General features: G+C 35.2%; 1 protein-coding gene across 3 annotated transcripts in view; it reads left to right on the forward strand.

Moving 5' to 3' along the window:
* The window catches only part of LOC114108189 (transportin-3), an 86,146-nt gene that overhangs the window by 39,504 nt on the left and 20,744 nt on the right, over positions 1-25,898 (forward strand). For all 3 annotated transcript variants that reach the window (XR_011707554.1, XM_071612033.1, XM_071612036.1), the window contains exons 5-16: positions 2,655-2,798; positions 5,172-5,347; positions 5,951-6,089; positions 7,762-7,908; positions 9,713-9,820; positions 11,605-11,696; positions 13,615-13,754; positions 15,744-15,935; positions 19,113-19,204; positions 21,034-21,110; positions 23,776-23,836; positions 25,474-25,614. Coding sequence is in view for 2 of the 3 variants with exons in the window: in XM_071612033.1 (XP_071468134.1) it covers positions 2,655-2,798; positions 5,172-5,347; positions 5,951-6,089; positions 7,762-7,908; positions 9,713-9,820; positions 11,605-11,696; positions 13,615-13,754; positions 15,744-15,935; positions 19,113-19,204; positions 21,034-21,110; positions 23,776-23,836; positions 25,474-25,614 (1,509 nt within the window). In the remaining variant the exon portion in view is untranslated. The remainder of the gene's footprint in view (positions 1-2,654; positions 2,799-5,171; positions 5,348-5,950; positions 6,090-7,761; positions 7,909-9,712; positions 9,821-11,604; positions 11,697-13,614; positions 13,755-15,743; positions 15,936-19,112; positions 19,205-21,033; positions 21,111-23,775; positions 23,837-25,473; positions 25,615-25,898) is intronic.

The raw sequence follows: 25,898 nt of genomic DNA on the forward strand, positions 1-25,898 counted from the left end.
GTTAGGATTACAGGCATATCCCACCATACCTGGCAGTATTTAAGGTTTTCATATTACTCTTCTTGCTCTTACTGCTGAACTAAGCCTAGCCTTTAATATTTTTCTTTCTCCATTCTCTATTTTGTTAATCCAAGATGTCAATTCTTATTTACCCCTGCTATATTTTTATTGATGAATTGTTCTGGACTCTGTGTGGCACTTGTCTTGCAGGTTTTGAGGCCTCATTTTCTTTCTTTCTTTCTTTTTTTTTTGGTAGTGCTGGGGATTGAACCCAGGGCTTTGTGCATGTGAGGCAAGGACTCTACCAACTGAGCTATATCCCCAGCCCCAGGCCTCATTTTAAAAGACAGTGTTTAGTAACATAGTACTCAAGAAAGTGAAAACCTCTTAGTTGGTATGTGTATTTAATTTAATTAGCAGAATTTCTTTCTTTATAAAGCAAATAGTCTTACATGTAAGACTCAGAATTCATGTACAGCAAGCCTTCCTTTTCTAAATAGGGGTGCCTTATTAAAACCCAAAGTCATTCAGGAAGCATAAAGGCGTAGCAGTTGTGTAATGAGTTTATATCAAGGGCTTTAAAGATTCAGAAGGAAGAGACTGTGTGTATTGCTATATATAAGTGCTAAAAGAGGAATCTCTCAGTGCCTCCAGTTCATGTTAAGGAAATTTAGTTACTCATATTATTTCTACTTTCAGCCTTGAATCATATTAAAATAAGTGCCTAGTATAGGAATTCTTTTCAGGTGTATTTATTAGTTTACTGAAATATGTTAGTATTTTAATCCTTTCTAAAAACCTTAAGGCATTTTAGTGTCCCAAGTCTGCATTAATTTAATTTTTAAAAATAAGCAAACTGTGCTTAAAGCTAGCAGAATAATATTTTAAAGGATGATGGATGATTCTGTTTCCCTGTGCTCTTTTAATATTTCCTGGCACTCTTTGGTAATATACTATTTACTATCATTATATACTAGTATATAATAATATTCTGTGCAAGGTCATTGATGTACTCTTACATTTAAATGTCTTTGAAATGTAGGAAGTCCTGGATTAGTAGTAGGATATTCTGTACATACAAGCAAATAGAGAAATTTGGGAGGTAGCAAGAGTGTTGAAGTTAAAATCATAGACTTTGAAACTAGACTTCTTAACTTTGAGTCCTATCTATGCTGTATCATATTGAGCAAGTTACTTACCTCCTCTGCTTCAGTTTTTTAATCTATATATTTAGGATATAGTATCTATTTCACTTTGTGGGGATTGAGTTAATAATACTTGTAAAGCTCTTAAAACTACATGGCACACAGTGACGTCTCAGTAAATTTAATTAGCGAATTTCTTTCTTTACAAAGCAAATAGTCTTACCCCTCAGTAAACATTAGTTATGATGGTCACCCTTTTCATTATAATGTTCCTCTTCTCCTAAAATGTAACGGCCAGGAAGAGGCAGAAAAACAGAAGGAAGCAAGTATATTCATATACTTGTACGTCCTTTCTTTCTGTCTTCTTAGTAGAAAAGTTTGGTTTAAATTTTTTTTTTTAGTTCTTTAGATCTAAATATCTTAGGTAGTATTATGTGGAAAGGAACGTGGTGTATAGTCATATCTAAACCCATCACTTCTCTTCATCTTTGCATGCAACCTAGCACTTCTTTGGAGGACAGTGATAAAAACAGTCATCTCTGGTGTACCTTGTGAGATAGATAAAGCTCTGAATCTGGAGGATTTTCCTGTATAGTTTATATCTACAGTGTAAATATGAATACCAGAATTTTATTCTTTAGATTGTGGTTGCCATAAACTTACTTGAATCATCTCTCTCTCTCTCTCTCTCTCTCTCTCTCTCTCCTTTTAATTCAAACTAATTAAGAAGCATGTAATCATTATTGCTCAATAATGCATACAGGGCTATTTGGAAGTACATGCACCAGAATTGAGGTCTGGTTTGATAGCGTGTTATGGGATTCTACTGTCCCATAGCAAGGAAAGGACACAGTGCCTTTGCCTTGTGCATTCGGAACCCCACTGCAGTTTTGTTGTTTCAACTTACTGCTGGCCAAAGCTTTCTTGAAACATTCTTCATCTAGAAAAAGTTGCATTACACTTTACTTTGGTAAAAATATATACCCCAAGAATGGGTTGCTAAGAAAAAAACAGTGGTAAGTTTTGGTCTGACTTCTGTTGCATCTGTTTTACATATAGTAATGTCACTTTCTGTGGAATGACATATTTATTAGAATATTCAGGTGCTGAAGCATTGGCTTTTCATGTAGGAATATACAGTGGTATGCCTCGTTCATTTGTTCTATGAAAGTTGGGTATGTAGATAGCTAAATGTTACTTTAAAAACAATTATTTATAAAACTACATTAATGGAGAAGTGGGAACTTAGAAACTTACTAAGTTATTTTTGAAAGAGCTCTGTTTTTGAAATATGTCTGTGATCTCTTTGTATCTCAATTTCCCATTGAGAAACAGGAGGCAATAGTACCTTCCTTTAGAATTTTAACGGGGAATAAATGGCTTAGTGGTGTTAAGAACTGTGGTACACACTACGTACTTTCAACTGTTAGCATTTTTATTGTCCTTATCATTGTCCTTTTAAGATGATCAACATTATTTCTTTTAACTTTTTTTTTCCCTTCTATTCAGATGACTTGTGTAGAAAAAGCAGGAACAGATGAGAAAATGCTTATGAAGGTCTTTCGCTGTTTGGGAAGTTGGTTTAACTTGGGAGTTTTGGACAGTAACTTCATGGCTAACAATAAGTTACTAGCCCTTCTTTTTGAGGTTTTGGTAAGTAAGAGCTTTGCTTATCATAGTATTCCTAACACATTTACTTTTTTAAAAAAAATATTTATTTTTTAGTTTTAGGTGGACACAATATTTTTATGTGATGCTGAGGATCGAACCCAGTGCCTCACGCATGCCAGGCGAGCGTGCTACCCTTGAGCCACATCCCCAGCCCCTACCACATTTACTTTTAATAATCTAGGACATAATGTGTTTTTAAATTTCTGCACAGTGACTGGAATGTATATTTTAGGAAAGTGGCAGTGTCCTTTCCTTGCTATCAAGTACCAAATTGATGGTATCATTTTTAACTCAGAATTTAGGGTAGAATAAAGTAAAATAGCATATTTTTAATAATGGTCACAGTGTCTTTGACATTACCATGACATAATTACTTGTATATCAAATATTTTGAAAAAAAAAAAAACAACAAAAAAAAAAAAACGAGAGGACCTAAAAAATCATCCTTAGTTTTGCATCCAGAGATGATTGTAGATCAGAGTATTATCTTGAGATAGTTTATTTTTAAAAGTTCCTAGGGTGGAAGAAAGGGGCATGGGAATGGAAAAGACAGTAGACTGAATTAGACATAACTTTCCTATGTTCACATATGAAAACACGACCAGTGTAAATCTACACTATGTACAACCACAAAAAATAGGAAGTTATACTCCATGCATATATGATATGTCAAAATACAGTCTACTGTCATGTATAACGAAAAAGAACAAATTTTTTAAAAAAACAAGTTTCTAAATATAAACCAGGCATGGTGGCCCACATCTTAATCCTGGCTACTCAGGAAACTAAGGCAGGAGGGTCACAATTTCAAGGCAAACTTGAGCAACTGAATGAAGCCTTGTCTCAAAATAAAATAAAAGAAAAAACAAAAACTAAGCAAAAAACCTACATAAGTTTGATTACCTATGAATGGAGGAAAGTCTCGAGTATATACACTTCAGACTTAATAGTGGTGACTTCTGGGAATTGGGATCTGGGTAAGAAAGAAGTTCAGTAGTATGTAAGGATTATATTATCTACTCTACTGATCTCATGTCAGGACTCCACTGCCACTTAAATTGAGAGTATTTCCATAGTTGAGGGTCAAATATATTCTCATTTTTTACATTCATTGAATGGTTGAAAATCATGCCACATTTTAGTTTGCTTTATATTTATAAGTTACACAGCTTTCTTGTGTAACTTCCCTCTGTAGTTCTTTTTTTTTAAGTTATTTAAAGATAAAAAGAATAAATTTGAGTATATATCTCAAAAGAATAAATTTGAGTATGTATCTAACTTTTAAAACATGGTTATATAATATCTTTGAACCACCATTTTTTTTTTTTTGAGAGAGAGAATTTTTTTTTTTTTAATATTTATTTTTTAGTTTTTGGCGAACACAACATCTTTGTTTGTATGTGGTGCTGAGGATTGAACCCGGGCCGCACGCATACCAGGCGAGCGCACTACCGCTTGAGCCACATCCCCAGCCCCCACCATTCGGTTTTAAGAATAGGGTAATGAATAGTTTGCATCTTGTTGCTCTCCTAACACTGCTTATGTAGCATTTTTCCCTCCTGGTGATTCTAAGTTTCCTGGTTTTTGTTATTCAAGAAAAACTAATATGCCTTCATTACATTTTTCCAGCCTCTCATCTGTACTCTCTTTAAGTAGGAGCCTTGCATCGTCCCTTCTTGTACCTTCTGAACTATACTAATTTGTATCAGTTGTTCTTTAGATCAGCTCCCAAATGGTCATCCTTGGATTTCCCTTTTCTATGCTTTCTAGGTTGAATAAAGTAGTTTTTGAACCTACTCAATGAATTCCTCAGAAAAGATGCACAGAAAGTGAAATCAGAATTTCTGCATGCCCAAGAAATATTTTTATTTTGTTTTCATACTTTGGCTAAGTATAGAATTCTAGATTCAATATATTTTCCTTCAGAATTTTAGAAGCCTTGCTCTCGTTTTCTAACATGCATCATTGTTAATGAGAAGTTAGAGGACTCTATGATTTTTGATCATAAGTTACCTCCTCCTTTCATCCCAATAAGTTTGAAGAACTGTTATTTAACTTTGGTATTCTGATTTCACAGTGATATGTTTGGAAGTTGTTGAGCCCTTTCATTTTACTTAGTACTTGAATATCAGAAAGAGTATGGAAAAGATTTCCAGAGATAATAATAGGGCTAATAATAGACAACATGATGATAATAATAATAGACAACATGATGTTGTCTTATACAAGGCAGTGACTACTAGGCTATTAGATATTTAAAGTACATAACATGTTCAGAAGAAGCTATAATTGTTTTCCTATTACTTGTATTAAAATGATCATACTTCTTACTTTGCTGTTCCTGCTATCTTCCAGCAACAGGATAAGACCTCATCTAACCTACATGAAGCTGCTTCAGACTGTGTGTGCTCAGCTCTTTATGCCATTGAGAATGTGGAAACTAACTTGCCATTAGCAATGCAACTTTTTCAGGGAGTCCTGACATTGGAGACTGCCTATCATATGGCTGTGGCACGTGAAGATTTAGACAAGTGAGTAATTATTTAAGATTGGAGCTCTGAATTTTTTAAAAGTCTGATCTTTTATTTTTTACTTTTGTGGTGCTAGGGATTGAACCTAGAGCCTCACACAGGAGAAGTACTCTATATTTAAGCTACATCCCTAGCACATTATGTTACTTTTTATTATTCATCTATTGTTTATGATTCTTAGTGGCTCTGTGTAAATATTAAAGTAGTGCATCCTAAAGATACTTTGATTCTCATGCAAACTTAGAAGTGGCAAGTTGGATGCAGAAGAAGTTGTATAATTACCAATTATGCAAAGTTTTTGCACAAAAGGAAAGGCTATAAAAATTAGGGAAAAGACTTTAAAATATCAAGTGTAACTTTTAAAAATGTTTTAGTAATTGAGAATTTGACTTATTCCTTGCTTATCTGTGGAGAAGTAGACAGTCTAAGTAAAGGTATCTACAATAGAGATTGTGATACAGCATAGCAAAGAATCACTATATGTGTCTTAAGCTGAGGACTATGAGAGAGAGAGAGAGAGAGAGAGAGAGAGTGTGTGTGTGTGTGTGTGTAAACAATAACCAGATTTCTGACTTGCTACTCTCATTCTTTTTTCTTCTACAGAGTTCTGAATTACTGCCGTATTTTCACTGAACTATGTGAAACTTTTCTTGAAAAAATTGTTTGTACTCCAGGCCAAGGTCTTGGGGACCTGCGAACTCTGGAATTGCTTCTTATTTGTGCAGGGCATCCTCAGTATGAGGTAATGTCTTTAATATGCTAAGACCATCATCTCCAAGTTGTGTATTGCATGTTGTTTATATTCCAAGGCCTCATCCCTCACCTTGTTTTCTTGAGAAATTATATTCTTATTTTTAATTAATGTGATATGGGAGTTCCCTCTGTATTGAAATTTTTCAAAAATTGAGTTTCTACTTTATATCCTTTTCCATTTTTTTTAACCTGGTTTGCTGGATTGTCTGTTGTAGGTCCCTCAAAAAACCTATTAGAAAAGCTTATTGCTTTTTCACTGAGTCCCCTTTTCAGCTGTGTTGATTCTCTAGAGCTTTGCAGTTTAAAACTACATTGTTCATCAGCTTTCCATTACTGTAACAAAATACTTGAATAATCAACTTTTTAAAAGAGGAAAGGTTTATTTTAGCTCACAGTTTCAGATGTTTTAGTCCATGTTTTGTTGGCCCTATTGCTTTGGGGCCTGTGGCCCGGCAGTAGTAAATCATGGCTGTAAGTGCATGGCCAACAAATCCCAGCTGTGTGCAAAAGAGGAAGAGGAGGGCTAGGGTCTCTACCTCTAGGGGCATGTCCTCAGTTACCCAACTTCTTTCATTGGACCCTTCCTCCTAAAGGTTCCACCACCTCCCAGTAATGTTATGGAATGGATGGAGACCAAACTTTCATCACATAAATCTTTGGGAGACCTTCAAGATCAAACTATAACATATACTGAATCCTAACTGAATCTCCACAAATCTTCACATGTTAGATTTTTCTCCACATGAGGGATGTGAATGAGAAAGGGATTGAAAAGGCTATCTTTAAGACATTTGCCTTGCCCTTTGGTGAGGATGGGGTGATAACTAGAATCAAATCCAGGAACATGATGCCACTGAGCTATAGCCCCAACCCTTTTTATTTTATTTTGAAACTGGGTCTTGCTGAGTTGTCCTGCCCTAGTCTCCTGAGTGGCTAGGATTATAGATGTGTACCACTGCACCTGGCAATACCCTGCTCTCTTAAATTTGGAGGTTAAAACATTTTTCTTCATTTACCTCCTCTTTATAGTATAAGAAATGTGAAAAAAGTGCTTCCAAGTTGGATATTGTTTTGAGTGTCTCTATCTTGGATTCTTGATGGGAAAAGAATGGTAGGGCTGCCTCTTAATTGTGATTACTTGTAGGCAAAGCACGTTTGTGAATCTCCATCCTTTTTCTTTTATTACATAAGAGAAGTTTATTTGTTTTGTATAATTTCATGAGGACAACTAGATTTGAATGAAACCCAAATTATCATTTTGGGGAGAAGTATAGCACCTCACATATAATGACAGGAGGCTGACTCAGTTATGTTCAAGGAATTAACATGGTTTGGCGGTAAGAAATGTTCTAATCTCAAAAATATATTGAAGTGATATAATAGTTTGGGAAAAATACTTTTAAAAGCACTTCATCTCAGTATCTATTTCTCTAAATTCAGAATCCAATATAACTTTAGAAGCAGTTATCCCAGGAGTAAATAGGAAAATGTAATCTAATCATTCTAAATGTAGGTGGACATATTTGAGGTCTAGAGAAAAGGGGGACTCATTAACTGGTCCTCAGGTAAATCTTTCTTATGTGGCCTTAGAAATAATAAAACTGACTGAATCTATTTCTTTGCCATTCAAATAAGTAATCTTTTCTCTTGTAATCTGACAGGTAGTAGAAATTTCCTTTAACTTTTGGTACCGACTAGGGGAGCATTTGTACAAAACTAACGATGAAGTTATTCATGGCATCTTCAAAGCTTACATTCAGAGGCTGCTTCATGCCTTGGCTCGACACTGCCAGCTAGAACCGGACCATGTAAGTTTCCTTCTCTACTTCTTCATATCTTAATTTTCTCCTCTTTTCAGTGCTAATTTGGAAAGAAACTGAAAGATAGAGAATAGAGCTGATAGAATCTTCTGATTTTTGTCACTTTAGGTTACAGTGACAAAGTCAGTAGCAATATTAATAAAGACAAATTAGGCTTATGTTCACAAATATTGCTCTTGCTGAGACAGTAATTCTTTTCCAAGGATTTATCTTTAAAAAATCCTTCAGAAGAAACACTTTTATGTACAAAATATTATCTGTAAAGGTAGAAAATGATAAATCATGAATAACAGTATAAGAAGAGTGACATAAATCATAGCAAATTGATGGAACATTGTAAAATAATGATTACCGAAAAACAGTATGGTATGCTAAGAAAAAAAAAAATCAGAATGAGGAGCTTTATACTGTTTTTTAATAGTGTAAAATGTGTGCTTAGATTAACAGAAAAGGGAAATATTTGTGAAGGTATTGGACATTTCATGACTTCTCCCCAGATACATACTTTTATTTATATTATTTATACTGACTTTATAATTTAAGAGAAAATATAGAAATAATATATTAGCATATAAGAAAACATACTAGAAATATTACCAAATAGTTCGTTGGAAAACTCTTGAGCCTTTTTTCTTAGTCTCTCCCAAATTTTGCCTCATTTATTTCATTTGTTTGGTTGATCATTTTAATCTAGGACCTGGAGTAAATTTAATTGATTACCATTAAATTAGACATGGTATTTTTTCTTTCTTTTTCTGGGGGGGGGGGGGCGGGGGTGGTTTGCTAGGGATTGAACCTAGGGCCTTGTACATGCTAGGCGAATGCTCTTGTCACTGACCTACATCCCCAATCTGAATAGTATCTCCATAGAACTTTACTGATGACCTTGTTTTATGATGTTCAGATTTTTTTTTTTAAACCAAGGAATCTTATCTTTACATTTTACTTGGGAGACTGATATGTAAATAAAAAGCAGGGCTTCTGTGGTTTAAATGGTCTTTCTGTTTGATCCTCTTCCCTTTGCTAGTTCAGTGGCACCATTTCCCTTGCAGATATTTTCTTCTAATTGTAACTATACAGTGTTTTATAATGTTATCCATTATTTCATCTGAGACAGCCATCATTTCTTCATCATTCCTCAACCTTAATTTCTTTATATTAATGCAAGGAGGTTGAATGAGACCAACAATTCTTATAGAACTAAGGAATTTTTTCAGGTTTTCATGGCCCAAGATTCTTATACCATGCCCTTAACCATCTCAAAATTATAAATTAATTGGTAACCCTTTATTTACTTATAGAAGTTTGTTTGGATAGGAAGCATTTAAAGTCTAAAATTCTATTTTCTTTGGGAAGTTATTATGATAATGGTTGATTTTGGGAGATTTTGAACACTGAAGCTGTAGTGACTTGTTCAGTGCTTAAGCGCTGACGTTCCAGGAGTAGGCTTATAACTCTTTAAATTTATCACTTCTTCCTAGTCACTTCTGATCACCCCCACCCCTACTCACATTCTTTTTAAAGCAAAACAAAGTGTGTCTTGGGAATACAAAACACACATACACACATAAATGGAAGAATTTCTTCAAGTAAGGGTAGGGGATAAATTATGTTGTCTTACCTTCCCTAACAATTTGGGAGACTCTCTGTAGTAAAATACCCTTGTGATTTAGGCAACTTTGGTTCACTGGCACTTGACTGCTTAATGACTTTTTCTTCTCTATTGATTTTATAGACATCATTGAAAGCCTCAGTGAGTTTAAAATAAATGCTGCCTGATTTGAAATTTCAGGAGGGGGTTCCTGAGGAAACTGATGACTTTGGCGAGTTTCGGATGCGGGTATCAGACCTGGTGAAAGATTTGATTTTCTTGATTGGGTCTATGGAGTGTTTTGCTCAGGTAAGCCTGTTTGGAGATTCTTGAGTCAATTTTACTGATCACCTTAATTGTTTTCACTTCTGTGTCTTCTGTTAATGTTCCATCATATTTCTTCAAGCTTAATGGCTAAATGGAATAGTAGTTATACAGGTGCCTAGCACATTGCCTGGCATATTTAAGCTATGTTTATTTAGTATCTAACAAGGGAACTGCAGTCTGTGGATAATTCAGTTATGGATTACTCTGTTACTCTGGCTAATAAGAGCTATTCCACTTGTGCAGCTAGAATGGAAGATCACAGATAAGCATTAAAGCTTCCAGGATACGTATACGGAATTTGGACTATGTACCAACTCCTGGCAACTCTTTTAGTTATTTGGCATTTCCTTTGTCCACACTTAAGGTTAGATTTCCTGTGCAGCTTCATCCCAGAGGATGACTATAGTAGAGTAGAAGATTCATAGTCCTGTGGTTTTCCTGACAGTGAGTAACATTTTATCTCATAAGGTTACAATCATCATCATTCCACATCACTTAACATTAGCATAATTTCAGGTGGTTTTCATATTTCTGGTTCATACTCTAATGATCTCTGAAGTTTTAGTTTGGATCCTTTGCTATATAGCAATACCAAACTAACCTAAAGGAATTTTGTAGGGAAGGTAACTCAGTCACTTTGTATGTATTTGACCATAATCTGATCTAGGAAGTGTTAATAAACTTATAACTATTTTCATTACAAAGCATGGTTTTTGATTCAACTATGAAGGGTTAGAGATTTCTTAGGAAGTTTAGTGAGATCCCTAGACTCTAGGCAGAAGACTTGGGTACAGATTTTAGCTCTTTCCTCACTGGCTGTGGTTAATTTATTTTAATTAATCATGTTGCCAGGATGTGCTCTGTGGAATAACAGTCTATGAGATGTTTTGTTATGTTTGAGGGAGGAGGAAAGGAGTTAAATTAAGTAAAATTGGGAAATGATCTAAAATAGTATATATATATATATTTTGGGGGGGGGGTACTGGGGGTTGAACATGGGGGTGGGGGTGCTTTATCACTGAGCCATATCCCTAGCCCTTTGTATTTTTTGAGATAAGCCTTTGCTATGTTGCTGAGGGCAGCCTTGAATCCCTGCCTTAGCCTGGGATTACAGGTGTATGCTAATATAGTATATTAAAGCCTCTCTAAGGTCAGACAAGAGAGTTGTTTAATTTTGTCTTTCCTGGTAGTATCTGTTATTTGACCATAGAAGTCTTACTTAGATTAATGTCTAGTCACATTCCATAGGTGACTATTACCTGGAAAATTCTGGACCAGAACATCTCTGATTCCTTCTTAAAAATATTCTTCTTAGATATGGTATTGCAATAGATCCTCCTACTAGGTGCTTTTACAGGAGTTTAGCCTCTATTAATAGTGTTGGTGCAAATAGTTAAAATAGTAGAAAGGTACAGCCAATATACATGCAGAAGATTTATATTGTATCTCCATTTTGAGTGTGTATGTATTTATCAATTATCAAGACCAAAAAAAAGACACTAATATAATATGTTTTGTTTTTCCCATTATACTCATTTTCTGAAGTCTTGATAAATTCTTGTAGGGGGTATAAATGGGTGTATTTCAAATATTAAAATAACAGTTTTAATTAGTGAGAATGTGAAAAATAAAAATATTCATGCCTGGCTGTGAGAGATAATTAAATTTAGAAACAAGGAGCTGGATTTCTTTTAACTAACAATGTTTTTTGTTTTGGTATTCTGTTTTCCTCTTAATGGATCCACAATCCACCTCTTCTTCTCTAGTTATATTCTACTCTGAAAGAAGGCAACCCACCCTGGGAGGTGACAGAAGCGGTTCTCTTTATCATGGCTGCTATAGCAAAGAGTGTTGATCCGTGAGTGTCTAATAAGTCTTTTGCTGGGAATTCTGAATATCAAGAGGAAGGAAAATTACACATTTTTTCTCCTATTTGGTATATGTTTGGAAACTCTTAGAACTTTTTACCTTCTATAGTGTTTTCTAGTGTTCTGACTAGTCCAGGATGGCCTGCATTTCTGTTGCCATGTTTTAACCACACTTTCTAGAGGTAAAATTATTTTACTTTTGATGCTAGGAATAGAATGCTGATTTATTTTTTCCAACCGTGGCACCTTTCCAAAAGTAGGTATAGATCAATAATTCATTAGACTATTAAATTGTTGGTACTTGCTTAAAAGCAATAGGTATTAATTTGGGTCTCCTGCTTTTTTGGTCTTGTGCATATTATCTTTACATATATTTAATTATATTGTATTCCTTTTTTCTGTCTTAGAGAATAATTTGTGAATATCAGAGAGTCAAGGCATAGGCACCATTTCATCTAAAAGAACAGCAATATCTTAAGGGCAGTTGTTATTTTTATTATTGCCATTGAAACTTTTAAGTTATTTCAAATTTGATTTTTAAATTGCTTAGCATAGAAAATCTACTTAAGACATGAAACTGTAAAGACAATTTACTTTGTACCATGAATTTATACATTGGTGTTAATATCTGTTACATTACTTTGTATTTTGATCAGATACCTGCACTCAAACTCTTTATTCAGGGCCTTGATGGGAAGATGGTTAAGGCAGATATTTATTAAAAGCACAGTACTTCTTTCTGAGTTGCCTTTCAGGACTTAGTCACTGATATCTTACATTGTTTCTATATAATAAATATTCACAGAGATAGAGTGGGTTTATTTTTCTCTATTAAGAAGTTCTAGTTCATAATTATATATTATACTATTTGCTTTTCAATCTAATCTGATTTGGTGTTGTTTTAGAACATTCTGAAGGTTTTAAAGTCATTACTATTCTTGCTTGAAAAAAATGTATAGGTAATATTCAGTAATTGGCTTAGTGTCCCCTAGGGAAAAATAAGGTGTAAACGAGAGAAGATTTTTTTCTATTGTTTACTTGCTTGTCAAGCCAACTGAATAATTATAATTTTTTAATCCATTTAAAGGGCTTAATAGACCTTATTGTCAGTAGGGGGTGCACTTGGTCTAATCCAGAATACTTCTTATATTTTAAACATCTTCATTTCTGGATTAAGTCCTGCCACTTTGGGGCATCTTTCACTCTGTTTTTAAAAAAACCTTAGCCAGTAATATTGGACTGGGGATGGAGATAAATTCATGTCACTATAGAAAGTACCTAACTTTAATTTTCCCATGTGTTTCATATTGGAGCACCTTAACCTATTGCTGCAGCTTGTTTTTGTGTTCTTTTATTTTAGTTAGTGAATTGGTCTACCCATACTCTTCTGTTCTTAAAGTTTCCAGTATTCAACCATAAGAAATCTTTTAAAGAATAGCAAGTAATAGAAAGTGGTCTGTGAGAGTTATTCATATTCATTTAGCCATTCAGCAATATTTGTTGGGTGCCTACTATGTGCCAGGCACTGTTCCAGGTTTAGTGTCCCCTAGGGAAAAATAAGGTGCTACAGATATAGAAATAAATGAAATAGATTCTTTAAAAGAAGACATTAATCCCCAGTGAATGTCTGCCTTTCCCACTGGAAGAGCCTCTCTTTGATAGCATCATGAGGCCTTAAACACTTTCCTCACATTGAGAAAATGAAAGTGCTTCTCCTGAAACAATGTTATCTTTCATCTTTTGTGAGGATTTAAGAAACATTCTTACCCAGTATTAAAACACATTTATTTGAATGGTTATTTCTTTAGAAAGAAGCCCTGTAGCAGTATAGTGTTTCACTGTAGCCTGTTATTTGGCCAGAACATAACCTCTATAGTCAGTAACTGAGTGCTTGCTTTTTATATTCAGGGAGAACAATCCAACATTGGTGGAGGTCCTAGAAGGAGTCGTTCGTCTCCCAGAGACTGTCCATACAGCCGTGCGATACACCAGCATTGAGTTGGTTGGAGAAATGAGCGAAGTGGTTGATCGAAATCCTCAGTTCCTTGGTATGTGTAAACTCTCCCATGTGCTGCTGCTTCTGATTTTCTTTTCCTTGGTTACTTTTATTCTTTTCTTGCTTTCTTTTTTTACTGATAAGTATAACGTTTGTAGACAGAATAAATATATTATAAGTTGCATAGATGACACAACATTTGTAATCTGATCTGGGAGAAGGACCTTTGAAAAATTAGATCTCTAGACAAGGAAAAGGTCTGGTACTTTGCTTAAGGTCTGGTTTTGCTAGTCTTTGGCAAAATGTATGAGTTAATCTGTCTGTAGTTCTAACCTAGAAGCACTCATAGACTAAAGGAGAGGGGTTTTCTGTGTTAACTACATGCTCCATTTAAAAACTTAAGAATTATCATTCAAAACAAAATAAATACAAGTGAAAATGAACAGCAGTGAGAAATATAACTTGTCTACCCTTATTGACTTGAAAAAATAAGTAAAACTCATATAAAATAATGTTAGAATTGAAGGTCAAATTAGAAACCATGTATCCTAATCCCTTCATTTTGTAGATAAGAACTCTTAAAACCCAAAGTAAGTAATTAATCCAGTGTAATATGTATTAAGGCCCTGACATTAAAAGGGATACATTCTGAGGGGAAAAGATGAGTAGAAATACTGGGGGTGTACTTTAATGATAAAGTATACCCAAGGCCCTGAGTTCAATCCCCACATATATACATAAAGAAATTCATTTTTACAGATTAACTTTCTTGGAACACTAGCATTTGGCAAAATTAAGACTTTTTTTTGGTTTTAATATTTATTTAGTTAGTTGTAGTTTGATGTAATACCTTTATATTATTTATTTGTTTTTATGTAGTGCTGAGGATCGAACCCAGGGCCTTGTACATGCTAAGCAAATGCTCTACCGCTGAGCCACAGCCCCAGACCCAAGACATAGTTTTTTTGTTTTTGTTTTTTTAGCTTTACTTTTTTTTTTTTTTTTTTTTAGTTGTAGTTGGATGCAGTACCTTTATTTTAATGTGGTGCTGAGGATCGAGCCAAGGGCCTTGCACACGCTAGGCGACTGCTGAGCTGCAACCCCAGTCCCCCAAGACATAGATTTTTTTTTTTTTTAATATTTTTTTTAGTTGTAGTTGGACATAGTATCTTTATTTTTATGTGGTGCTGAGGATCGAACTCAGTGCCTCACACGTGCAAGGCGGGTGCTGTACCAATGATCTACAGCCCCATCCCAAGACATAGTTTTAATTAAACAGTTTTTAATGAATTTATCTAGAAGTGCTAAAGATTCTTCCACATAAATTTATAGCTTTTTATAACTAGAAAGATACAAATATAGCTAGAAAGATACAAACATAAAAATGTCAGCTTTAGACAACTATCATTGTCCTGATTAGTATAGGCTGTTTTACTAAGTGATTCATCTCTTGGTATAATGGTAATCCTCTGAGCCTTACATTCTTTCTTACATTAACATATTTTAATAACTAAATGGCCATATATACTGTGGAATTAGTGGTTTTCAAACTGTACTTCAGGAATCCAGACAGTTAGAAGGAATAGTTGACTAATATAAGGGAAGAAATGGAAGATGAAATAGATGGGGCTCAGGGCCTCCTAACACTGTGTCTGTCAGATCAGCTCTGTTTTTATGCTTTTTAATTTATATATTTATTATTGATTGATTGTTTGGTGCTGGGGATTGAACCCAGGGGCATTTAACCACTGAGCCACATCCCAAGCCCTTTTTAGTTTGAGACAGGGTCTCACTAAATTGCTTAGGGCTTCAGTAAGTTGCTGAAGCTGATGTTGAACTTGCATTTCTCCTGCCTCAGCCTCTCAAATCTCTGGGATTACAGGCATACGCCACCATGCCCAGCTTTATGCTTTTTCTATTGGGGATTCTTTAAATACTTTGTTGTTTAAAAAATATTCTTTTACTTAAAAAATTGTAACTTCTGCTTTAACTAGAAGTTTTCCTTGAGTTTCAGATTTATAATCTCTGCTTTACTTTCCAGACCCTGTGTTGGGCTATTTGATGAAAGGCCTATGTGAAAAGCCTCTGGCTTCTGCTGCAGCCAAAGCCATTCATAATATTTGCTCTGTCTGTCGAGATCACATGGCTCAGCACTTTAATGGACTCCTGGAGATTGCTCGTTCTCTTGACTCCTTCATGTTTTCTCCGGAAGCTGCAGTGGGCTTGCTAAAAGGTATTTATTTAATAATGCTAACCAGTAACTATTTCCTCTGAGCTTCTATTTGGGGTTGTTTTATATACATCATAAAATTGTTTTTCAGTTGTAATAAACTTAGTGATGGTGAAGGTAGCTTTTCCATTCAGGGGAGGGTGTACATGCATTGTTTTCTTAAGATATTTTAAGGTCGGGGCCAGGGCTATAGCTCAATTGGTAGAGTGCTTGCCCTGCATGCATAAGACCCTGGGTTCAATCCCCAGCACCACCACCAAAAAAAGATATTTTAAAGTCTACAAAATTAAATCATGCTGTTGGCAAGTATGTAAAGCACAGGTATAGATTTTGGGTGGAGGCGGCACATTTGAACTAAATACAGTTACTTTTTACATTAGACTTACTAAGGAAGTAGTGCTATAAAAAAGAATTAAGTAGATATTGAAAGTTGGTGTGCATGGATCAGTGCCATGTGTTGAAGCCAAGGGTTCTGGTCTCGTATTAGTCTCTATCATTACTGATCAGCTTACACTGAGTGTCTGCCTATCCAAACACAGTGGTTAGGGGCTTAGGCTAATAGAACCAGAGTTATGAAGATTAGGGAAAGCAGGGTGCAGTGGCTCATGCCTGTAATTCCAGAGACTTGGGAGACCAAGGCAGGAGGATTGCAAATTCAAGGCCAGTCTCATCAACTTAGAGAAACCCTTAACCACTTAGTAATACCCTGCCTCAAAATAAAAATAGAAAGGACTGGAGATAGCTGGGCATGGTGGCACAAGCTTGGGAGGCTGAGGCAGGAGGATCCATAGTTCAAAGCCAGCCTCAGAAACTTAATGAAGCCCTAAATAACTAAGACCCTGACTCAAAATAAAATTGACTGAAGATGTGGTTCATTGGTTAAGTACCACTGGGTTCAACCCCCAGTACCAAAAAAAAAAGAAAAGAAAAGAAAAGAAAAAAACAGATTTAAGGAAAAATATAGTGGAGTGTAGTAGCACATAACTTGGGAGGCTGAGACAGGAGAATTGCAAAGTCAGCATGAGAAACTTAGTGAGACCCTGTCTCAAAAGCAGGACTGGGGTTGTAGCTCAGCAGTAGAGCGCTGGCTAAGCACGTATGAGGCCCTGAGTTCGAACCTCAGCACCACATGTAAATGAATGAATGAATGAATGAATGAAATGTGTCCAACTACAAGTAAAAAAAATAACAATAATTAAAAATAAATAAATAAAAAGGGGCTGGAGTTGTGGCTCAGTGGTAGAGTGCTTGCCTAACGCATGTGAGGCACTGGGTTCCCTCCTCAGCACCACATAAAACTAAGTAAATAAAATAAAGGTATTGTGTCTATCTACAGCTAAAAATATATATATTTAAAAAAATTAAAAGGGTTGGGCATTTAAAGTACCTTGGGTTCAATACCCAATTAAAAAAAAATTAGAATAGACTTTAAACAGGATGGTTATTTATAAACATTTGAAAGATTACTTTATAAAAAAGTGGATCCTGTTTATTTTGAGGAATTATCAACCGCATATAGGGAAATATATACTGGCTCCTAGAAAGAAAATAATTTCTGGTCTTTCTTTCTGAAGACAGATTGAGTGTTCTGTGAGGTAGTAAAATCATTATAGCTGGTAGAGAGGGTTGGAATATATTAAATAAAGGGTTGGATAATACAAACTGTACAGTGTCTGAGTTTCTGTGGGCATCAAACAGCCTTTGCAAGGCTTTAGAAGACCTTATGCATGAACTAATTCTCTTATTTCTGTGACCAGGTTCCTTACCAGTTAATATGACTACACATTTCCCATAGATTTTATTTTTATACCATAGATTTTGCCTTCATGGGTATAGATAATAAGGCATTGATTAAATCAGTCAGCTGTTCTTTCTTGTTATTTTCTAGTGACATTTAACTATGATACTAAAGTAATATCTAACTTGTAGTAGATTATGGCTTCCAGTTACGATATCTTCTAGATGTAGAAGAGTTTTTATTTACATTCTCTTCTGTAGAAATGAATTAAAAATGAAAATTAAAAGATAGGCGTGGTGATACACACCTATAATTCAAGCAACTCAGGAGACTGAGGCAGAATGATCACAATTTTAAGGCCAGTTTTAGCAATTCAGCAAGACTTTGTCTAAAAAATTAAAAAGGCTGGGGATGTAGCTCAGTGGTAAAGTGTATTTAAGTTACACCTCCCCCAACCACTTCCCTCCCCACTAGTTTTAAAGAAATGTCTAACCCATCTATGGCTCATAGACTGCCAGGAAAAAAAATCACTCAGTTTTTTAAATTCAGATTTTAAGGATTACTGTTATATTGAATGATAATTAAAGAAATGAATAAGAATCAGAGGGTTTTTGACTTTGCAGGGACTTTGGCTGATATGTGTTTCTTTGGATTTGGGGAAAATATTTCAGTGGTTGGTGGGGATAGAGAACCAATCCTTCTTCCAGCCCCACTGAATCTAAACATTGTTTCTTGTGGATTTGTGGATTGTTTGTTTTGTTTTGTTTTTTATGCTGTTGAGCTCAAAGGTAGCATTTATTTTGGCGGAAAATGCTGATAGGATAAAGGTAGCTTGATTATTAATTTTCTATTCAAATCACTTTCACACATAAAAAAAACTGAGGCTCAGAGATAATGTTTCACAAAGCTCACAGAGTGTGTTATGGTAGAATGCAAATGAAATCTTTGACGTCAGCCCATCCTTCCTAAAAGTATTATGTCAGTGTTTCTCAAACTTCTCTGATTGTATTTGCCTGAAGTACTTAGAAAAAATTAAGTCTCCTCTTGACCCACTAAATCACAATCTCTGTGAAGGATGAGAAATATTACATTAATAGTGTATAGAAATAGTTTGGGCATTTGCTTTTTAAAGGAGATTTTTAAAGTCTTTGAATAATTGGAAGGGAAGTCATATTTACACCATCTTTAAGCCAGTTAGTGCTACAGAGAATATTATTAGTAACAACTTTGGTTATAAAACTCAATGTGATAGTCAGCCTGTGGTCTTTTAAGCCAAATAAAGAAAAAAAAAATCATAAATAACAAAATGTTGCATCTTAAAAACAGTGCTGATTTTTTTAAAATAATGAAACCGGTCAGCTTTTTCTGTTAGTCTGTATGATGTAGACTGATTAATTGAATTAATCCAATTATTTTCATTTGCATCTTCCTTTGTTTTTCAGGGACAGCTCTTGTTCTTGCCAGATTACCGTTGGATAAGATTACTGAATGTCTTAGTGAACTATGTTCTGTTCAGGTTATGGCATTGAAAAAGGTGAGTCCAATTAAGCAAGGGAAGAAACAAATACAAGATATTAATATGTTAGAAAATAAGACAAAATTACTTACTTGTCTTTCATCTGCCTAGAAAAGCCAAAAGAATAAACTGAAAATTTATTAAAATTAGTAAGTGTCAAAGTAGCTACATATAAGAAAAAAAGTACTAGCAATGCATTCCTTTACAACAGGGATATATTCTGAGAAGTGCCCCTGGGTAGTAGACTGTTCTGTATTTTTGTGTATGATAGAGTGTACTTAATACAGACCTAGATTGTTTAGGTCAATCACTTGACTTAGCCTCTTGGATACAGTCAAGAGATGCAGTGAACATGAGATAGAGACTGCTTCTGGTATATCCATGGTATGCTATTTTAAGTAAAAAAATTTTAATAACTAAAAGAATACCGTTTTTTCTTCTTTCTTTTTTTTATTTGGCTATACTGGAGAGTGAATCCAGGGGCATTCTACCACTGAGCTATCTCCCCAACCATTTTTTATTTTCAGACAGGGTCTTGTTAAATTGCCAAAGCTGGCCTTGAACTTGAGACCCTTCTGGCTCAGCCTTCTAAGTCACTGGGGGTTATAGGCATGTGCAACAGTGCCCATCTAGAAGTAGTACACTTTAAAATAATGATAAAAAGTATAGTATAGTAAATACATAAACCAGCAATGATCATTGTTATCAAGTTTTATGTATTGTACTCAATTGTATGTGCTATACTTTTTGAGGGGGAAGGAGTGGTAATAGGGATTGAACCCAGGGACACTGTACCTCTGAGCTACATCACAGCCCTTTTTATTTACTGAAACAAGGTCTCTAAGTTGCCTAGGCTAGCCTCAAACTTGTGCTCCTCTTACCTCTGCTCCTGAGTAGCTGGGATTACAGGCATGTGCCACCATGCCCAACTGTGCTATGCTTTTCTACCATTAGCGCAATAGGTTTGTTTATACCAGCATCACCACAAAAACCACATCAGTAATGTCTTGCACTCTGATGTTAGGACAGTTACAAAGTCACTAGACAAAAAGATATTTTCAGTCCTTTTACAATCTTATGGTAACACCATTGTATAAATAAATGGTCCATCATTAACCAAACATTGGTTATATAGCACCTGCTATGCAAGTACTCTACCTTTAAGCTACATTCTTGGCTCTCTTATATTTTAAAGATGTCTATTAATGTACATTTTTAGCACAATAACTGTAGACATATGGTAGGGTTTTTATAACTTGATATAATGATTCTGGAATTCATCTCTAATAATACACTGGTAGAAATTTATCTAAGAAATTTTCAGGGACTAGGCATGTTGCTTGTTGTTAGAGCAAGGCCTAGCAAGTGTGAGGTCCTGGGTTTGATCCTCAGTACTGAAAAAGAAAGAAAGAAAATGATTTAGGAAATAAGAATGATAGGCAACTTGCTTGGAGTATATTATAAAGCTATAATTTGAAAGCTTTATAGCATAAAGCTAAATATAAATATATTATCTTACATATATTTAATTATAATGTAACATATTCAGTCTACATTATAATATATAATGTGAATAATATCTTAATCTGTGGGGGGAAAAAATCAAATGATGCTGTTTTCTGCTCCTAAGTATATGAGCGTAAAATATAATATATAGGCTTAAGATACAGGGTGATGAAAGAAAATTTTTGACAATTTAAATTAAGTTTACAGCATTTGAGTAATTTTTAAGACGCTCTTATAAGGAGATAAGCAGAAATTGAGACAGAACTGATGTTTAAGGATTTGTGGTGTTTGCTATGGATTTGTACTTGTGACCACTAGATAATGTCTCTCTGTCTCTTCAGCTGTTGTCTCAGGAGCCCAGCAATGGCATATCCTCAGATCCCACTGTGTTCTTAGATCGCCTGGCAGTGATATTTAGGTAAGAAGGGAGACTCTGGATTTCTTACTTGGGTTAAAATTTCAGATGAATCCATTATATATGATGAAATAGGCAAACTTTTTTCCTTATATTTTGAGGTACTTTCATAATGCTCTCTTTCAGGAGACTAAGCCTGTTACTGAAGTTTTGGTACAAAGTCAAATTCTGAGAATTCAATCTTAGTTTATCTCTGTCAAAAGACCCTTTAAAAACATAATTGAACGCTGGGCATGGTGGCGTTTGCTTATAATCCCAGCAGCTTGGGAGGCTAAGGCAGGAGGATCACCAGTTCAAAGCCAGCCTCAGCAAAAAGCAAAGCACTAAGCAACTCAGACCCTGTCTGTAAATAAAATACAAAGTAGGACTGGGGGGATGTGACTGATTGGTCGAGTGCCCCTGAGTTCAATCCCCAGTACCCTCCTTCTCCCAAAATATATATAATTGAACTAGTTCTGGTGGAACACCTAATCCCAGCTATTTAGAAGGCTGAGACAGGAGGGTTGTAGCCTTAGCAGCTTAGTGAGACTGTCTCAGAAAATAAAAAGGACTGGAAATAAAGGTCAGTGGTTGAGTGCCCTGGGTTCAATCCCCAGTACTAGGGGTGGGGGATGGGGTGGGGAGGAAAACGCGCACATATGCGTGCACACACACACACACATTATATATAATAATTATATGTAAAATATAGTAATTATATTACATATGAATAATTATGTGTGATAGTATTATATAGTATATAATAATTATAAATAATTTGTGTGTAGTTTTAATTTGTATATATAACTATGCAAATTATATGATTTATATGTATAATTATATATAAATATGATTCTGTTTTAAAAATATTTATTTTTTAAGTTGTAGTTGGACACAATACCTTTGTTTCATTTATTTTTTATGTGGTGCTGAGGATCGAACCCAGGGCCTTGCATGTGCTAAGCAAGCACTCTACCACTGAGCCACAACCCCAGCCCCTAAATATACATTTTCAGGGATTCTTAAATTTTAGCATGTGTCAGAATCACCTTGAAAGTTTATCAAAACAAAAATGTTAGTTCCCATCCTTCAAGTGTCTTGATTCATTGGATCTTGGTAGTACCCCCAAATTTGTATATCTAATAAATTCCCAGGTGATGCTGCTTGCTATTCTAAAGACCACACTTTCAGAATCATTGCTATATGGTATATGGTCCAAAAAACAATAATAATAATAAAACCATCTTCAATAATCAGATGAAATTAATCCTCCTGTGAAGAGGAGCTCAATAATTAAAAAGGCATTTGAATAACATTCAGAGCCCGATCTTGACTAAATTACACAATTTATAAACTCATGGGCCCCTTGGGCGTATATGTCAGAGTAGTATTCACTTAGAAAACCTATGTGGAGGGCTAGGGGTACAGCTCAGTTGGAGAGTGCTTGCCTTGCGTGCATAAGGCCCTGAGTTCAATCCCTAGCACCACCAAAAAAAAAAAAAGAAAAAGAAAGGAAGAAAAGAAAATGTATGTGGGATAAGTTAAAATAAAGGTATTGTTTTTGCTTCTTAGCTATTGTCAACAAATATCTTTCTATTTTGGTGCAGAGTTTTCCTTATGTAATTAGGAAAGCCCTATTATATGCCATTCTTGAGAACCTATTGATAATATTCATTATTTTACATTAAATGAAAGAAAATTTGTGATAGATATAAATGCTTGAATTAAAGAAAATCAGATTTTTATTATGTTGTGTTTAAAATCGAAGAATAGGGCTGAGGATGGAGCTCAGTGGTAGAGTACTTACCTAGGAGGTACAAGACCTTGGGTTCAATCCCCCCAGTATTGCAAAAAGAAAAATATTTAAAATTTTAAAGAGTAGTATGGAGTTAGTAATCCTGCAGTTTTTTTCTCCCTTATTTTTCTTCAAATTAGTGGACTCCAGAAATAGAAGAGTTGGATTTGACTTACGGGTGGATCTGTGTTGTTTATCATTGGGTTCAGAATAGAATTATAAGAAACATTTCTGGTAGACAATAAGGCCTAAAGATTTTTGTGGATCTGTGTTGTTTATCATTGGGTTCAGAATAGAATTACAAGAAACATTTCTGGTAGACAACAAGGCCTAAAGATTTTTGTCTTTTAATGCTAGCAGCACTCAGTTTTTCATGGTATATTCAAACAGCTTGTGTATATTTTTATTATTAATTTAGAAGAAACTACATATTTATGTTTACAAAAGGAACGGGATATGGAAAAGGTGGAAATAGTGCCCCATATCCCTAATAACCAGAGTTAGAATAGAATTTGAAGGTTATAGTGGAAGTGGCATAGTGGTGGTAAAAAATGATAATATGGGGCTGGGGTTGTGGCTCAGGCTCAGTGGTAGAGCACATGCGAAGCCCTGGGTTCGATCCTCAGCACCACATATAAATAAATAAATAAAGGTATTGTGTCCAACTACAACTAAAAATAAAAAAAATTTAAAAAATGATAATATGGTTTAAAGTGTGCTTTTTTGGTGTGAATGGAATAGGAGGGAAAGGTCGTTGATATAAGTAAATGAGTGTATTATCTGGTTTTCTTCATTTGAAAGAAAGATATACTAAGTAAGCAAACAGGGACCAAGGCTCTGGTCCTCAGCAAAATTATTCTCCTTTAACAATTTTGGACCCTTTTCTTTTCTCAGACATACCAATCCCATTGTGGAAAATGGACAGACTCATCCATGCCAAAAAGTCATACAGGAAGTAAGTATTAATGGATGCCTATGGAATCAAGGCTTTCTTGTGTTCATTTCAAAGGTTTCTTCTGTTCTTTCAAGGCTTTGGGTAACTGGGTTAATAAGGTGTTGTCTTCTAAATTCATAAGGATATTAAATTTGTTTGTAGGGTTCCAGTTTCAGTGAAATGAGGAACAGAGTCATCCAAATACTTTTTTTTTTTTTTTAAATTGTGGTGCTGGGGATTGAATCCAGGGCCTTGTACATGCAAGACAAGAACTCTACCAACTGAGCTGTATCCTAAGCCCCACCCAGATACTTTTAATTTTAGATTTGATAACAAAGCCAGCTGTGGGGAAATACACTGAAAGGCCAAAGAAGAAATAGAGATTTAACTGTGTGTGATTCCTAGAATTTCTAGGAGGACTGATAAATCTTAGCACAATGTTTTTGACAAAGCTAGTGGCTTCAGTTTCCCTGTTGAAAACATATTTCCCTTGTACTTTTGTTCACTGAGGAAAATGTGAAAAATCAGGAGTCATAGTTGTGAGGAGTGAGCTTCAGACTTGAGGTGGATTGCATAAATCTTAAATATCCTTAATTGTTTATCAAATTATGCTGTTTCCTTAACACCAGTCTTCTGTTCAAGGTCTTCTGCCTTCCTAAAACTACTTAAACATCTCTTTCTCTGTAACCCATTTTCATTCTCATGCAAGAAGGTTGAAGAAGGTTGTAATTTAGAAAATTGCAATCTGCATTTTAGTAAAATCAGACATGTTGTTGGGCTGGGGGTGTAGCTCAATGAAGAACATTTGCCTAGCATGTACAAGGGCCTCAGTTCAATCCCCCCCCCACCCCCCCCCCCCCCCACACACCAAAATAAAAAACAAAACAAAACATATTCTTCCTAAAGAATCACTATGAGCTGTGGTGGCATATGCCTATAATCCTAGTGATTGGTAAGGCTAAGACAGGCGGATTACAAGTTCAAAGGCAGCCTCAGCAACTCGGCAAGACTCTGTCTCTAAATAAAATATAGATGTGGCTGGGGGTGTGGCTCAGTGGTTAAAGTGCCCCTGGGTTCAATTCCCAGTCCCCCCCCCCCCAAAAAAAAAAGTCCAGAATCACTTTATTTCTCTTCAGAAGCAATTGAGGGACTGGGAGTGTGACTTACTGGTAGAACGCTTGACTAGCATACATGAAGTGTTAGGTTTGATCCTCAGTACTGCCAAAAAAGAAAAAAGAAAAAAATAAGCTGGGTGCAGTGGCACACACCTTGTAATCTAGAGACTTGGGAGGCTCAGGCAGGAGGATTACAAATTTGAGCCCATTCTGAGCAATTTAGTGAGATCATGTCTCAAAATATGAAAAGAGCTGGGGGTATAGCTTGATGGTAGAGGACTTGCCTGGCATGTGGTAGGCTCTGATTTCAATTCCCAGTAATAGGAAAAAAAGAAAAAGAAAATATCAAGTTTTACTGATGGGTAATGGGTTGAACCTATGCACATATGTGTGTGCATACACTGGCCAAAATCAGGTCATGTATATTTTTATAAAAAGTTTTATCCAGATTATTTAAAAGCCAAATCAGATAGTACCATCGTAGGAGCACTATTTGAGCTTTTAGATGTTGATTATTTTCTTTCTTGTGTTCTTTTGACTCAGATATGGCCAGTTTTATCCGAGACTCTAAATAAACACCGGGCTGATAATCGGATTGTAGAGCGTTGTTGCAGGTGCCTTCGCTTTGCTGTTCGCTGTGTAGGCAAAGGTTCTGCAGCCCTGCTGCAACCACTAGTCACACAGGTAAGTTCTCCACAAAAGCAGAATGTTAAATGCACAGAATTTGAAATAAGACCCTTTAGATCAAAAAGTTTTACTGCCAAAATGCTCTCAATTTATTAAGTGCAAACTGAAAAATATTTCAAAGAAATAAGTGCCTGTGGTAGATATGTTGTCTATAAGGAAAACAACTTGTGATCTCTTTTGTATAATTGTAGTCTGACTACATTCCAGTGTGAAATTATGTGAAGAGAATGAGTCATGCTCAGCCCTTATATACCAAAGCTAAGCACTTACAGATTAATTTC

The sequence above is a fragment of the Marmota flaviventris genome, chromosome 1, assembly GCF_047511675.1.
Source record: "Marmota flaviventris isolate mMarFla1 chromosome 1, mMarFla1.hap1, whole genome shotgun sequence".
NCBI classification, from domain to species: Eukaryota; Metazoa; Chordata; class Mammalia; order Rodentia; family Sciuridae; genus Marmota; species Marmota flaviventris.